Here is a 17,596-nt window from a genome sequence, read left to right on the forward strand (position 1 = left end):
AAGCTGACACCTGTCAGCTCAGCAGGGTACCAGCGCTATGGTGCGACCAGCAACAGAGCTACTTTGCTCTTTGAAATCAGCGACCTGCTTTTACCAAGAAAAACATGGAATTTCTGAGGGGGTGGGGGATGGTCAGGAAATTAAGAAATAGCAATTTGACCTTGCTTTGTATAAGTCGGTGGAGTTTCATTATTTGTACATAACAAACTGTATTTGTTTTATACATAGTGCTAGGAATTGGTGTGCATTGGCAAAGTCCTCTAGCATTTTCTTTCTTCACTTTAGTGTTTTGTGGTCATTACACAAAAAGACTTTTGTGTCTAACAATAGTACTGGTATACCATTAAATAAGTTATGGTGGGTAAAGGTGATGGGAAACCCCTTCCACTAAAATTGAGGGGGTAGTAGAAGCATTATTAAACACTCATCTACAGACACCAGACAAGCCAGAAGCCTTGTTTTTCCCCTCAGAAATCTCATGGTGCTGCCACAACCACAAGGGATTATGGGTAGGCGCATGCAAATAAGGTCAACAATGATCACCTTTTGCCTCCATATCCACTTTATACATGGATCCTCATGCTGACGAATCCCATTAAGGATGAAACAGCTGTCCATGAGTGGTGATCTGGCTACTGCACCTCTTTCCGAGTTTTGTCTAAAGGCTGTCCTGTGCAGCGGGCAATTACTTTCAAGGGATCCATATATAAAGTGGATATAGAGGCAAAAGGTGATCATTGTTGACCTTATTTGCATGCACCTACCCAGAATCCCTTGTGTTTGTGCCAGCACCGTGAGATTTCTGGCTTGTCTGGTGTCTGTAGATGAGTGTTAAATAATGCTTCTACTACCTCCTTAATAGAACTGGTATAATTGCTAATACAGATGCAGTACGATCTTAAAACCTACCAAGTTGTTTTTTCCATTAAAAACACATGGACAGCTTTTTATTCTGTATTGACTATTGTTTTTCTTCTTCTTCGGGAGTCTAGCCTCTTTCCAGTTGGCCTGGTGTGATAGATATGTATCGTGTGATTCGTGTGACTGAATGAGGGTGCACATGGGTAGATGAATTTGCCTTTATGAAAGCATACATCTGAGATACAGACATATAGATATATAGCTGTATCTATAGATCTGCATACGGTACATTATATCTGTTCTCTGCTATTCACTGGATGGGCCTTATACACCAGGCTTATTACTTCATTCCATTATAAAGGGTCTTGAAGCTGCAGAAGAACTATGGAGGATATTGTCTTTTTTTGTACCAATAATGTTTTGCAGAACAGTGTATAATTTTTCAATTAGGTAAATTGAAGCTTATGAGAATGTATTAAAGGGATAGTAATGTTTTTTTCAAGGGATCAGTGGAGGAAAATATTTTGCTTTTCTGTAACATGAGCAGAATTTCACCTGGTGCTTACTCACGTTACTTGAGAAGTCTACCTGATGTCAGCCAGGCGGCAGCGCTGGTTATCTGTGCAAAAGCAGACTACTCCATAGACAATGGGAGCACAAATTGGTAAGCCTCCAATGTACAGAGGGTAAGTTTGGGAATGGGTGGGGCATATCTGCAAGACACTGGAATATAGAGAAAGTACCGACAATAACATTTCATATATCTGTGCTTCTTTCTCTTGATGCCAAACCTTGCATATATCTCCGCCTGGGCTTCCTTCTCTCAATCATTGCTCCTTGTTTAATGCCGTTTCAGTAACATCTTTTCAGGTGCCATTAAATTCATTCATTTTTGTTATGACTGTTTCCCAAGCTTGTGTGATCGACCCCTTTTGGATAGCCCAAAAGAATACCAACATGCTGTATAGATGCCAGCAAGGATCTATCCAATATCATTACCAGCCTTTATGCTGATTTATCAATGCTAACTAATGTCCAGTTGATTTCGCACCAAACTATTAGTTGCCCGTTATTAATTTTCCTATTAAATATTTGGGGCCATCTCTGGTCTACATCTGTTAGTACTTAATCATCAGCCATCTGTTTTGTTATTTTAACTTAAACATAATAAAAAAATATTGTAAAATGCTATTATCCTTACACAGATGGAGAACTAAGGTTGCTGAAAACTGCTTTTGCACACAAAAATATTTTGTGTACTTTGCAACTAACCCCACTGTACACTGTCTTGTCTTACTTTTCCCATTACTTATCCCAAAGTCGACATCTGAACAAAAACACAAGAGAGTAAAATCATTATTTTGGGAAAACTAACAACCAATTTGATGTCATATAAGAATACTTGGGCAATTTTTTTCACTCTTTAAGCCTTAGTAATGCACTGCTCAACCTTCTGGTTTTGCAGGGTTAAACCGCTGAGCCTATTATTAGCTTACTGACACTATTAGAGATTTAGTCCTTAAAAAAAGAAACAGTTGTTCGAATATTGGACAATTATACTTGCATTGAAACAGTTTTATATAGGGCAACTGAACAGTAGTCTATTCTATATTAAAATAAAAATATTATAGTCATCCTTAATAATAATAATAATAATAATAACCTAATACAATATAACCCCCCAAAAGGGGAGGATGATGAAAATAGAGAAAAGTGTTTTTTTCTCTATACAGCTAAAATGATAGATGTAGGGCAGCCACCTTGATGTTCCATGAAAGTCTGATGTCTGAAACAGGTTGCAGTTGTTATCACTAGCACATAGTCGAGTGCATTAAAACAAGGATAGCCAAATCTGTGTAGAATTTGAGTGTCATATGGATTATTTTACGAGAAAGCATGCTTTTTTAGGAGTCAGAAGGGGTTGCAGCCATGGTAGTTGCTGAACTAGTGAGCTAATGGTGCAAGATAGCTGGTAGCTTGAAAACATTTAACATTATAGAGATTTTCCCAGCATCATTGATGTCTCCCAATTTATTTTTTTATCAACTCTCTCCTTCTTCTCCCTTGTCTTTTTTACACTTTACTATTTACTTTGTACTCATTTCTTTTTGGATTAAAATCTTCCTTTACTATTCCATTTTGTATTTTTTATTATTCCCCTCCTTTATGTCTCCCCCTATTGGTTTTTTTTCTCCCATTAAACTACTCATCTCTTTTGTCTTGGTTTAACCCCCATTATTACATCTCCTGTTTTACAACTCACCATTACATCTCCCTTGTGTCATATTCCCACCTTGTCAGATCCTTGCCCCAGCCTTCTGTCAAATATCTTGCCTTGTCATATGCTCAGTCTCTGTGTAATACCCCAGGCAGATCCCCTACTCCATTATATGCTTTTCCCTCAGGCCTGCATCATAACCCACTCACAAATTCGCATTTACATACGCACGTACTCACAAGTGTACACATCAAACACATCCTTAGTCCAGTTCACATGATTTGAGATTTGAATTTACACTATATGGATAAAAGTATTGGGATACCTGACCATTACACCAACAGGGACTTGGATGACATCACATTCTAAACATATAGACAGTAATATACAGTTGGTCAAAACCTATCTCTATCTATCTATCTATCTATCTATCTATCTATCTATCTATCTATCTATCTATCTATCTATCCTACATAGTTAACTTTAATGTGTCCATCTTAGCATAGCCATTGTTTGGAACATGCAACCTGTGCCAATCTTCCTCAACTAAGCATAATTGTAACGTTCCAATATATGCATTAATTATTTATAAACTTCACTTTACATTGATATTAAGTTATCTAGCAATGTGCTCACTATTCCTGACAACAGTAGTATGCGGGAGGTGGTGGCACCAGTTATTTTGCACAAGGCAGTAGTGCACTGCCTACTGGGGCCATATAGTGACATCGCTAACCCTGCTTAGTCTCTATGTCACCACATTATACCCTCTGCTAGAGGCAGGGTGAAGTAGAAAAATAGTCAGATGTTTTAAGAAATTGGACCCAAATTGTATCTCTCTATTGGAATACCAGACTTCAATCCCTTCCAACCTCATTTGTTCTCCCTAAGGAGAACTAAACTAAGGAAAAACAGGGGCAATCCAACACAGGTACATGGATGAAAAGGTATCTTAGGATGGACTTCTCTGCTTCTCCACTAGGCATGATTTACATGTATGAATTAAAGTTCTGTGATCAGCCCTCATGCATGTGCAGTTAAAGTTTATATGTAGAAGCCATATGGATATAAACTGAATCTTTAGATGAAAATATAAAGTCCATACATACATTTTGTTTCAATCTGAGTAGCACAATGTATAGCTGAACTATTATCTAAGTAAGAGCTGGGGAATTGGGGCCAAGAAGAAAAACCCAGCAAAAGGAATGGAATACAGAGAGGCCCTGGAGTTATTGCCCACATTGCCAGTCCCTCTGTTGCAATTATGGGTAAATTTACCTAAACAATAAAATGGAAGCCTTGTTCTAATCTTAAACACTCACAGCTCTATGCATACTGGTATTAGCTGACCCTTCCACCACTATCATATCCATCCTTCCTGCATGTGAAAAGACACAGAGGCTGCCAGTGGTCCATGGACAACAGCTGGAGAACAGCTGTTTTTGCCTGTGTTTCCTGCTACAAAATGTATCCTTACTTACAATGACTTTTCTTGCACTGTGAATGCAGTAAGAAATGGCATAGTTCAGTCTCCAGTAGACAAATATATCAAATAGAGACACAGACATACCAATTACCAACACTACGTGTGCTTTTTAAATTATGAGATGATGGCACAGGGGCATCTTTATTATTATAATTATTCTTATTTATGTATATAGCGCCAACAATCTACGAAGCATATCTGACAATACATATATTCAAAGGGAATGACAAAACTAGAAGGACTAATACAAAACGATACATTAGGTAGAGAGGAACCTAAGCACAAGCATACAATATCTACCTTTCTTCAGAATATTTTAGACACACAGGCGGAGGCGTGCATGAAAGGATGAGACCAGGGCCGGCCCAAGACAAAATGCCGCCTGGGGCGAAGTTTACAATGCCGCATCCCCCCATTATCTACCCTCCCCACCCCCACCCCCCGCGGCAAGTCTCCCTGCTCGGTCTCGGTGCCTCGGTGCTTGTCATCTTCCAGCGCTCAGCATTACAAGCCGGCACCGAGACCGAGCTAGAGGGCTCGCAGAGGAGAGAGAGAGGGCGCTGGAGCAGGTACTGACAACTTGGTAAGTGAAAACCACTCGGCGCCCCTCTCTCTTTCGCTTAAAAAAAAAAAGGCCTTCAAAAGTGCCGCCTGGAGCAGTTGCCCCACTCGGCTCCATTGTCGGGCCGGCCCTGTATGAGACTGTCAAAGCGAAACCTGTATGGCTTTTAGAAACATGCTTATTACATATACTCTTCTCCTGTAAGGTGTTCATAGGTCTGTATAATTGTTTAAAACCCCACTGATCTGGACACCCTTTGCCTTAAAGTACTGTTTTCGGTTACCTGATATGCCCAGCCATGTTAGAAAGATATAACATTAAGAAACAGCCTGTCTGTGTATCATGTGAGTTGTGGTCCACAGCAACTCACATGCCAGATTGCCTATTACCTTCAGATCCAAACATACTCTTAAAGCGTATACTATGTTGAATATAATTGTTTTCCATATTTTGACAATTTGTGCCAATGTACACGCATGGCACTGGACATATGAATGGGATTTTTGCTGAATATTTAAATAAACAACTTTATTAGTGTTTCCTTTCCCCTTAGAGATTAACCCATTACATATGTTTAAGTGATTGAAATTCCTTCCTGCATCACCTCCCTACCTCCCTCACACACTACAGAAACGTTTTTGCCAAGAAGATATTTTGAAGATAGGGAAACCTGATGAACAGAAATAGTGGAATGACGTACGCAGTGCTGATAATATCCTGACATATCGGCTGCTTCGGCTCCTATTCTTTTGGAAGGCAACTGATGTCAGCATTTACGCCCAGATAGGACGCTGAGTGTTCTCACTCCATTGCCGTGTTCTTTAAATACTATGTGTGCAATTATCTTGTGCTCTATATTACATACAATTTAGTGCTTGAAATTACCAAGTGATTTCAGGGCTTTGGTTTCTGAAAAGGGAACATTTTAGTTTTCATTAGTGACTCAGGACTGCTACTGGGAGAGAACATCTGCCTTTTAGTTTAGAGAATCAACTCTCTTTAATGATATAGAAAGGGAAGGCATTCACTGCTGTGTTCATGGAAGTATCCACACAAAAAAAAAAAAACAAGCCTCTTTCCTACCTGTGGTAACCTTTCATTCCGATCGCTTTCAGGTTTAAAATCCTGACTGAGAGATTGGCAGCAAATGAATGATATGTTAATTGTGACGTTTACAGAGAACTGCTTTTCCTGGTTTCCTTGTCGGAATTGAGAGTAAATTTTGTGTCAGGAAGTTGCAACTTACAATTTTATGCTTCACTCTCGTTTGGCACATAACTTAGGTGATAAAGCCAAAAAAGGATATTTTTAACATGGACTAACTGTCCTATCGTTGCTTATGTAGTATTATGCTGTATTTTGGCTATTGTCCATTTCTTCCCATGGCACATTTTTCTCTGTTGAGAATGACTTTAGATTCTGAGAAAGCATGCTGTCATAATGAATAACACCAACTAACATTCCTCTGTTCTAACCATGTCCCACCATGGCTGCTCCCATACACAGTCTACCCCATGGCTGCTCAGGACCAGGCTGGCAGGACTATCCTCACCAAATCCCGCACTACATTGTACTTTTATGTACAGAACAAGGAGCCAGTTAAACTAGTTTGTGTTGCAGTGCTCAGTTGCCAAATGATTGTGTGCAAACTCACAACCCTTTCCCTAGTACTATATTTGGCATATTTACAATATCTATCAGCAGAACAGAAAACATTTTAACATAATGAGTACCAGGGCCATGTGCAACAAGATACATTTCCCACCTCCCACGTTTAATAAAACAATGACACACCGGGTACAGTATTTGAACATAGCATGGCATAATGATTGTTAAATCCATAAACCACACAATTAAGTGACCAGTGCCATCTCTGGCACATTGTGCTCTTTGTCCGGTTTTGAATGTCCAAAGTCCAACTGAGATAAGCAGCAAAAACTTCAATGACCATGTCTGAGAAATGTTATATTCTCATCAATGTTCAATATATCCGGTGGCAGCAGCAGCAGTTTTGGCATGTAATGTAAGAGAGACATATTTTACTTGATTATTGTACAGACTGATGATTGAGAAAGCTCTTTACTTTTCCAGTGACACATCCCACAGGTAGACAATAGTGGTAAATAAATGACAGTACAAACTGTATGTTTACATACAACAGAAAACCCTTTGTAAAAGCTATCAAACATATGTAAAAAACATATGTTTGATAGCTGTAGAAATCAGGCAGCAAGAAGGAAAATGGCTTTTGGCCATGGAGGGAAGGAAGGGGTCACCCATTCCTCTGGCAACTTTAGTATTTTCTTTATGACAGTGATCCAAAGGTCCAGGATGGCTGGCACAGAAAGCTTAGGGAGTGGACATATGCCAATCCAGTATAGCCAAGTATACATACTTAAATGAGCTGCTCATTGCACCTTGATCTCTGTACTTGTATTACATGAATTAACTAATAGGTCTGGTTAAATCAAGTGCAGCAAACAGAAACTGTCAGGTTTTACCCTTTTTGTGCTAAAGATCCCCTTCTCAGGTGCATCACAGAAGAGAACAGTAGTTCTGCCCACTTCTGCCAGTTCTGACCCATGCCCGCCTGTATATATTTTCAATTATATGCGTCGGTGGTCTTGTTCAGAGTAAGTGGAAAGGCAACTTTATATTTTCACAGCAGAATTTACCAGCTGAGAAAACAGCCTCAGGCTCTGACAGGAGGATGGTTGGAATGACTTTCTTGCTGGAGGCATCTACCTGCTCATGGCACACAGTACAAGATGGGTTAGGGCACTGAGCCAGCGAATGTAGCTTTTATTGCTATTGTTCAGTGTAGCAGCAAGGACTGTGTCTGTATAGAAATATGAGGCTTTCAGGGGCCTGAGCAGACAAAGAATTGCAACCAGCTCTTGTGTTACATAAGATTGATTTTATATAGTGATACAACCCCATGGCATTTCAAAACCCATGCAGTTTACAATGAAAAGAAAACTGAAAGCTCACCAGCATCAGTAACAATGCTTAAAAGCTGATGACTAAGAACAATTTTGATGCAACCAGCATGGAAACCATTGGAATGTGCCTGTGATTGCATCTCATTTAGCACTTATGACCCAGATCTGTTCTTTACAACAACGGATGGTAGAAGTCATGTATTCAAAATGGCTGCAAGTTGGGGAGACTAACTGTGAAGGAAAGATGGCACTCAAGAGCCTCATTCTATAGACTTCCCCTATAGTGTCCTATAACTCTGACACAATCATAATAAACAGTAATTCCTATACCCCCAATATGCCAGTTCAGACTACAACTTTGCATATGTTAAGTCTGTGCAAATATTAACTCTGTAACATCAGGTTCTCTCTGCTACCCTGCTATGGTCAGGAGAGCACACATCATTCTTAATGTATCCAACTGTACCAGCAGAAAACACATCATTTCCCTTATCCTGCCATTAGCTGGTTTCAAATGTTATGACATGAAGTTGCCAAACACCACAGCAGATATAAGAATACATTTATAGCCACATTCAGCAGCTTTGTGGGTTTGACCCTGATTCTCAAAGCTGCTACTCTGGTCTCAGGATGTGACTTCTCACACAACCTAGAGCTGACCCACTAAATGGCATATTTAAAGGCTTAGTATAATATTGTATTATTAGCATTAGTAAGATCATCCATTATCCATCACTTCCACCAATTCTTAAAGCAAGTCACACCATGCCTCGTTTAGATTTTCTGATTACTTTTAGTATGTGGTCATGTGGCAGAAAGCTAGGAGACTGATGTATTGAAAGTTGTGTATGCTACATATGCTGTGATTCTTTGATTAATTAGCTGTAATTAATTGTTCAAATGCCAGCCTTCATGTGTGACAATCGGACAAGGGAAAATGCCATCGGACAACACTTTGGGTCACAATTAACTTTTTACTTGTAGTTCCAAGTATTGCCCTTAGGGTATCTAAAGTAAGCTGAAAACAGACGGTATTCCCACTATGACTGATTATTTCTAGTCTGTGAAAATCTGTTGTTGACCAACAATGATGAACGAGTAACCAGAGTCTATAATGGTGTTGTGTGTCTGCTAATATGTATGGCATTACCAGACAGGAAGATGTCCACCTACATTTAATTTTACCATTTGCAGAAAAATAAATGTTTTTTTTCTCACAAACCCTACAGACAGCTAACACTGAATCCATTTAATCGCCAACAAAATGCTCAAAATCCAGATTATGAGGCCTCTTGGCACACTGCCAGAGTGTAAAGGCCTCCATCTCAAGTGCTTGGCTGAATGACTGAAACAGTATTGTCTTTGAATTAAAGAAGTGAACTGCTAATGCTTGACACTACGCACAGATAATTGGAGTATAAAACTGTCAAACATTGCACTTTATCGCATATACATTTAATATATTTGTTTATGTTTCCACTCCTCCCCCCCCCAGCAGTTTACAATACTTCTCACACTCCTGAGACCGGGTAATATATGTTTAAAACATTAAGTCTAAAGGTATGTTACCATTTCTGCATATAAATCCAGCCAGGACCCCTGTTGGGGGACATGAGTTAGACAAAGACATCTTTAGCACTATATAATGTCTTTTGACGTATTATGATCTTAAGTACCGTATTCCTTCTTTTTTCATCATGTCTATTAAGAGATGAGGACACTTCAAAATGTTTACGCTTTGGGTTTCTAAAATCCTATAACCGCCGTGAATAAATCTCTGTTTTGATAAACCTAGTCCTTTCTGGTAGATCCTGTATCCTGGAAACTTTTTTTCTAGTAATTTCCATATCCTTCCAACAGCAGGCTTGGCAAATAGAGCTGCATTTGTCACTTGTCATTGTAAATACACTTATATATATCTGTCAACATCCTTTACATTGTTATATATATTGATACTGGGTGGGGTAAGGGTAAGAAAGCTAGCATAAAACAGCATCTAGTAACTCAAATAAAATATTGCCTTAATTGCATAACTTACTCTATAGTCATTTAACATCCTGCATTTAATATATTGTTGGAATATATACAGTATATGGTATATATACAGTAAATGTATATGGTATATATACATTTATATATATATAATCTGTGAGCTGCATCTTGTCTTTGCATTTTTCACAGGCTGCGTAAAAAGCCATCTATTCCTGGACTTTTCGAATATATAAATCTGTGCAAAGCTTCATGCTGCACCCTTTCTTTTTTCCATCAAAACAAAGCTATAGAGCCTAGGGGAATGCTTATCACATAAAACTGGGACAATTCCTTTTTTATTGATCCAGAGGCCGCATATAAGCCTAACATTAAAAGGGAAATACACTCAGCACTAAAAAATCCTCTGACTTACAATTACCTGCTTTTATTCTGCTAACAAAACAGGTCAAGCTCTGTCTAGACAGCATCAGAGCTTCACCCAAAGTGTCTGGAGAAACACTGTTTTCCTAGGGCACCTGGTTTAGCGTCTTCAGTCTTTGGCCAGGAGAGCAGTGTTTGGTTAAGTCTACTCCATGCCTGGGTTCCACCCATTCCTGCCAAGGTTGTGGTCACTCCACACCCTCAAAGTCTATCCCTTCTCCTTGTCAGGACCATATGCCCTTCCTACCTCCTATAAGTAGTAGGAGAGGAGGATAGAGTTCCAAGTAGCCAGCCCTGGGATGACATCATCATATCATTTTACTGTAATTTTGTTTCCTGCCAATTCGGTTCAGCTAAAAATTCAGGGGCGTTTTTAATTTGGGAATGCCCAGATTCACTCTCTCACACTCTGATTATCTCTCTCTCATTCTAAATGTTTCCATACATTCTCTGCTGACCATTTCCACTTCTGTGTGTTCTGCTCACTGCATTCTGCTATCTTCGTCCGCATCTCTTTAGACATAACCCAGTAGGAACTTCCACCAAAGTGATGACACTTGTGGTGACGTCCCCTCCCCAATTCTCCAAACGTCACATAACTTGAACTGAGGGCAATATGGTGGCCTCCGGTGACGTCCTCTCCCCCAACTGGAGGATCGAGGAGAAGGCATCACTGCAGGCGCCTCCATATTGCACTCAGTTCAAGCACCCGTAAATACATCACTGCATCATGACAAGGAAGAAGGACAGAGGGATTTGGACTTCCAAATCAAATACACTTGGGATGTATCCGGATGCTTCCATTTGCAGTTGATATGTTCTGATCACCAATAGCACCCTTAATTCCCATGATGATTTCTAAAATAAAAGACCTCTGTATTTCTGACAGAGGTCGTAGAAGAAACAAGAGTCCTTGTAACCTTGAAATCACTCTACTACCAGCAAGGCCTTTTGGGAATAGTACAGAGTGATTTAATGTGAAGGTGAAACTGCTAGTGTGAAACCGCTAATAGTACTGTATATCTGGAGGCGCTGTAAAGGCAAATTAAGATGCAAAAAGACAGCATTTCAAGTATACTGCTGCTTTTCTACATTAAATAAGGGGATTTTTATCTATGCTAACAAGAGTTTTCTGCAGTTTCTGAGAACAATATTTCCATTGTTAAAATACACTAATATTCCTGATGCTGTATGGTCTAAATGCATGTACACATACCTCCGAAGTATCCCTTTTTTAGTATGGACAGTCCCTCTTTTCTGCCCTGATGTCTTTATTTTCTAGCTCTGCAAAAGCCTCAATTAGGCTAGGTTTCCACTTGGGTTTTTGTCCTGCGTTTTTTTCTTGATGAAAAACGCCAGGAAAAACGCCAAGAAAACTGCCACTGCATTTACCTGCGTTTTGGCGTTTTTTCTGGAGTTTTTTCTGGCGTTTTAGCCTTTCTGTGGAAATTGCTTTTTTTGACCTTAGGCAGTTTTTCCAGCCTTTACAAGTTAGAAGTTTCACCCAGCTAAAAGGGATTAGGATAAATGGCAAGTATCTGCCCTCTCCTGATGTCATTTACTTGGTAGACCCTTTTGTCTCTTTTCTGTGGTTTGTAAGGCATGCTTTATTTCGAATGTCTGCTCCTCTAGGAAGATTGGCCCCAAATGATGGTGCAAATTGTTTGCTGTTGCTTTTGGCACGCAGGATCCAGTTGATGCGTTGGGTATGTTTGTTTGTAATGGCATGTTTGTTCCAAATGGTGTAAAATTCAATATGAACCAGTCCAGGACTTTGTTTTGTGTGAAACTGTTTGTTTTCAGCCTATTTCTCGTAGGACACAGAGATACTGGGTCCATCCTCTGCATTGTAAATGTGGAAAAAAACGCCATAAAAAACGCCAAGGCAATAAACCCACATGGCTTTTTCATGGCGTTTTTTCTCTCCCATAGACTTCTATTGGAGAAAAACGCCAAGATTTCCTTGCAAAAAACGCCAGAGTGTCAACATGCTGCGATTTTGAAAAACTGCCACAGAGCCCAAAAAAGCAGAAAAACGCCAAAGAGGATTGAAAAAACGCCAAACAGAAAAACGCCAAGTGGAAATGGCATTTTGCGATTTCCTATTGAAGAACCGCTAACATCTGGCTGCAGCGTTTTTTCACCAAAAAAACGCCGTGTGGCTGAATTGGCGTTTTTATGGGCGTTTTTAGCAAAAAAAAAAACAAGTGGAAACCTAGCCTTATTGGTACAAAAACAGCAGACAATGGGTTTATAATTTAAAATTGTTAATAAAAAAACATTATTAGTCTTCTAAATTGTCACATGTGTCTAAATTGAATAAATAAGCAATATTTCACAATGCCATAAGAAGTCTTAGTAAAGCCTATCCTGTAGACATGTCTTTAACCAAACCTTATAAATTGCCCCTCTGGTCATTTGAAATGTTTGGAGGTATGATGTACAACATGTTTATCGAAGGTGCGCTGCTAGTGGGGTATAACTCCTTTTCTCAAAATTGTAAAAACTGGTTAATGGAGTAAAATTTTGAATCAATAACTGCACTGTGCAGAAAAAGCAAGAAAAAGAATAATGCAACATTAACTAATACCAAGTTAAAAAAGGTTGATTTTGTCAACTAATGCTTCTTATTGAATAAATAATTGTCCATCTCTCAACAATTTAATATATTAATGACAGAGCTTTCAATAAAAAAAACCTTCCCACTAGATTTCATAGCTAGTATTGTAATTGAATATTTATACTCACTGTTACTTTTTTATTTGTTTTTATCTAGTTTGCAAGAAAGAGAATTAGGAAAAAAAATAAAATTATTTCTAGCACTCAACAAAGCATAAACACAAGACATCACCTGTTTTGATGAGGAATGGTTTGAAGCCATTATGCGATTATGTCATAACAAAAGGTAGATTTAATCTTACCTCGTTTTAAAAAAAATCTTGAATAAGGAGATGCTGGATGCTTTAAGCATTCAATTCATGCGTAATAATCGTATCACAATGACAAGAGGCTGCTTTATAATTGACCACTATCCTTTATTTATAAACGGCTAATGGTATTTTGCAGAGCTGTTTGGTTAAGAGAGGCTACACGCATATGTTAACAAGGACACACAAATAGTATATGCCAGAAATGTGTATCTACTACCAGGTGGTGCCTAAGGAAGGTAGATGGTATCGTTAAACACTTTGAAGGTCAGAGTTCAACCATTTTTTTGTCTGCATCTGTTGCCCTACTATGGCATTTCACAATTAGGTGCAAAGTTAGAAGCGAGAAAGACTTCACATAAAAGAGAGGGTGCGTTTGGAGAAAATAAGGAAAATGTAAGATAAAAGATATTGAAGTCCTGAGTAACAGGACAGCACGCTATCATATAAGCAATACTAGGAAAATACTTTAGAAGCACAATGAAGAAAGAGTATTTCAATGACTGTGTATGAGAGATAGGCTGATGTGCTGTTGTGTGACACAGAGAGTGCATCGTTCTAGAATACTTCTGGCTGCATTTGCTGAGTGCAGTGGATGCTTTGATCCCCTTTGATACAATGGACGATATAATATGACCCCGGGTGTTGAGTTGGAAAGATGTCAGGCATCCAGAGATTCTATTGTCTGTTGTATTAATCAATATCTGTCCTCCTGCTTACGTAATTCTTCCCTTCTGAGGATCTATACTAGCCACAAAAGTGAAACATCCTTTGTTTTTGTAGCTTAGATAAATATAAGTGTAATTTGCCTAAATAGAGAGAGAATGAGAGATGTCAAAGAAAGGTTTGAAATCAGGCTATTCGGGACAGGCTTAGTTAGAAACATTACTGCTGCATTGAGACCCCCAATCTCTTTTGTAAATGTGAAAGTCTATGCAGATCATAAACATCAACTGCCTGTGTTGTGACAAATGAGAAGACAACACATATAGACACTTAACTATTATTTCTTCTTTTTCTCTGGCAGGTGCAAATCTGGCTTTGCTAGAAGAGGTGAGAAACCAAAAAAAACATCAAAAAGGCCACTGGAATATAGAAGACAGCGGCCACAGGTTCTTGTGCTGTACCAAGTAAGATTACCATGGTAACCAGAAAATACAATTAAAAAGGCAAGAGAGGCAGAGTCAGATGAGTAGGTTACTCCTTACCTTTGGACAGAAGGAGGTGAAACGATTATGCAGAGGAGAAAATGATATATGATGGATACGGTGGCACAGTGGAGAAGGGAAGCGTCCTTTCATTAAGAAAGGAATGTGTCACTGCTACCTCCAGGAAAGGGGAGTGCCATGACATCTGCTGAGGAGACCATCTGTCTGCAGTTACATTGGTTCTCATTTTCAGATCCCTGCTGGGACTTAGTCTTTTGAGTGGTCCTAATTGGACCATCAGGTATTGGCTGGTACTTATTCTCTTGCCAGAAACAAATATTGAGAGACAGAAAATTCTGGTCAAAGTAAGAGATTTAGGTGGGAGACACGTAAACAGACAGAAAAAGAGTTAGAGAGAACGGGGCAATCTCCATCTCTCTGGCAACCTCCTACCATGGGATGTCGGCAAAGTGCGGAGGAGAAAGAGGCAGCACGGCGCTCACGCAGGATAGACCGCCACCTGCGCTCTGAGAGCCAGCGCCAACGACGAGAGATTAAACTTCTGCTTTTGGGAACCAGCAATTCTGGCAAGAGCACTATTGTCAAGCAGATGAAAATCATACACAGCGGGGGCTTCAATCTGGAAGCCTGCAAGGAATATAAACCCCTCATAATTTACAATGCTATTGACTCGCTAACTCGAATCATCAGAGCACTTGCCACCCTCAAAATTGAGTTCCACAATCCTGACCGAGCATATGATGCTGTACAGCTCTTTGCTTTGACTGGTCCAGCTGAAAGTAAAGGTGAAATCACATCTGAACTACTAGGGGTGATGAAGCGGCTGTGGGCAGACTCAGGTGTGCAGGAGTGCTTTAGTCGCTCCAATGAGTACCACTTGGAAGACAATGCTGCTTATTATCTTAATGATCTTGACAGAATAGCAGCCATTGAGTACATCCCCACAGTAGAGGACATCTTGCGTTCTCGTGATATGACCACAGGAATCGTGGAGAACAAGTTCACTTTCAAAGAGCTCACATTCAAAATGGTGGATGTTGGAGGCCAGAGATCTGAACGCAAGAAGTGGATCCATTGCTTTGAAGGTGTTACAGCCATAATATTCTGTGTGGAACTCAGTGGATATGACTTGAAGCTTTATGAGGACAACCAGACGGTAAGTGGGTTCCGGAAATTGCATGGAAATATCAATATCAGGCTTAGCTGATGTTGTATGTTGTCATAGCTAGGGAACTGGGCTAGAGAAACACCAGTTAAAATAAGAACAAATCACTTAAATTTTGATATTTGTTAACAGAACTATTGTATTTCAGACCACTCAAAGACAACAGATATAATTAGGTGCCTCCGTATCCTACCTCAGAATGATGATAACCCTAGGAATCTGTACCAGCAATATATGATATGTTTTTGGATTAGGATGCTACAATAAAGGCAGGCAGATGACTATGAGGAGTACAAGGCTGTCACATTATTGTTATCAAGAATGTACATTGATTGTAGGTGGTAATAATTATCAGTAAGCAAACATGATTATGTTAAAAAATAGTAGCAAAGTCTTGCAATCTGTTAAGGTTTGACTGTACTTTCCACTGTGTATGTGCCTAATACAATAGAGTGGAAACAAACAAAGCTGCAAAGCTGAGCGTCAAAGATGGATACAATAGGTCAATAAGGTGCAGCTAATACATCTGTCTCTTGATGACTGGACTAATGTCAGCTGCAGTCGATGGCCAGTAGCACTGCACATCTGTCAGAGGAACATATCTGAGTGACTTATGCAATACAGGTGCTTCAAGACATAAACGTAGTATTCTAGAATTTCCATTTAATCCATAACCCAGAGTGCTAAGACTATAGAGTTAGAATCAGCAAAGCATCGCATTTCTAAAAGCTTAATCCTACTCGAGAAGCACTGCTCTCCTGTGACATAAAGTCGTTTCATTTAACCATTAGAGTACCAAATTGACCACAAACCAATTAAAAAAAGGACAATTAAGTCTGCTGTATACGTTTGCAGTGCTGAGGGAAATAATACACTGAACATAAATTGGCATGTGTGAGATACAGTTTCAGGGGATACCCATGTCGTGTCCTACTGGTACAACTCATGACCAGGAACACAAGGAGCCCAGCACACTTGCCACTGCAGAAGGGTTGAGTAAAGACCAAACATTGTCCAAACATTGCATATGTGTTGGGGAATGAGTCCTTGAGTACCTCTGACTCTACAAGGACGCTAGGTTTCTTGTGTGTTTTTATTGCATAAACTTACAAGGCCATATAAAAATGGAAACTGCAAACCTAGCTCACGGCACAATAGCAGTGCCCTCCATTTAGGATTGTTAATGCTATAATAACGGGAATGCGACACAAAATATCATCTTGGGTGGGTCTAACTTGGCTCTCCAAGATATATTAACACCTGGTCAGTTGCATAAAACAGTGTTTGCTTAAGGTTTACATCTCATGCAAACATTTGGTGTGTTTGGGATCCTATATAATACCCCCTCCTGATGGGTCTCTGTACTCATTGAAGAAATACTGCTGATAAAATCCTAGGCACAGTATGTTTGTGTGGCAGAGGTTTGGATTATTGTGATTTCTACATGATGACAGGAAATCAATGACCTTTTTTTGAATGTCTATACCAAGGACAGAGTCCCCAGGGCACAAAACAAATGTCACCAGTAATACCCCTTATAAATGCACCTCCTCAATAGAGGAGCCTCAGACTGCAATGGAGCACTCATTGTCTTTAGATGTGTGCACATAAAATGTACAATGAAATATCAAGTAATATTCATAGCAGACATAGGGCTTTATTAAATCACTGCCAGAAACTCTTTGGGGAGTGTGATTGGCCTCTACAGGAATGGTTTATTACTTTGTTCTATTACATTACAACTTCCTGTAGTAAAGGGCTATGACATGTTTGATACAAGCTAGTTTTTACTTACAAATTATCTTTACTAAAATGGAGCTCACATTATACTTTGTTTTTGGTGTTGATACAATA

General features: G+C 39.4%; 2 protein-coding genes across 2 annotated transcripts in view; one reads left to right on the forward strand and one right to left on the reverse strand.

The window, feature by feature from the left end:
- Positions 1 to 17,596, reverse strand: part of RSPH14 (radial spoke head 14 homolog) — a 67,317-nt gene that overhangs the window by 13,542 nt on the left and 36,179 nt on the right. The window lies entirely within an intron of this gene.
- The window catches only part of GNAZ (G protein subunit alpha z), a 48,537-nt gene that overhangs the window by 3,064 nt on the left and 27,877 nt on the right, over positions 1 to 17,596 (forward strand). Inside the window, exon 2 of the mRNA XM_053470363.1 lies at positions 14,436 to 15,733. Coding sequence (XP_053326338.1) covers positions 15,011 to 15,733 — 723 coding nt within the window. The 5' untranslated portion in view covers positions 14,436 to 15,010. The remainder of the gene's footprint in view (positions 1 to 14,435; positions 15,734 to 17,596) is intronic.

This window comes from Spea bombifrons, chromosome 1 (assembly GCF_027358695.1).
Source record: "Spea bombifrons isolate aSpeBom1 chromosome 1, aSpeBom1.2.pri, whole genome shotgun sequence".
Classification (NCBI taxonomy): domain Eukaryota; kingdom Metazoa; phylum Chordata; class Amphibia; order Anura; family Pelobatidae; genus Spea; species Spea bombifrons.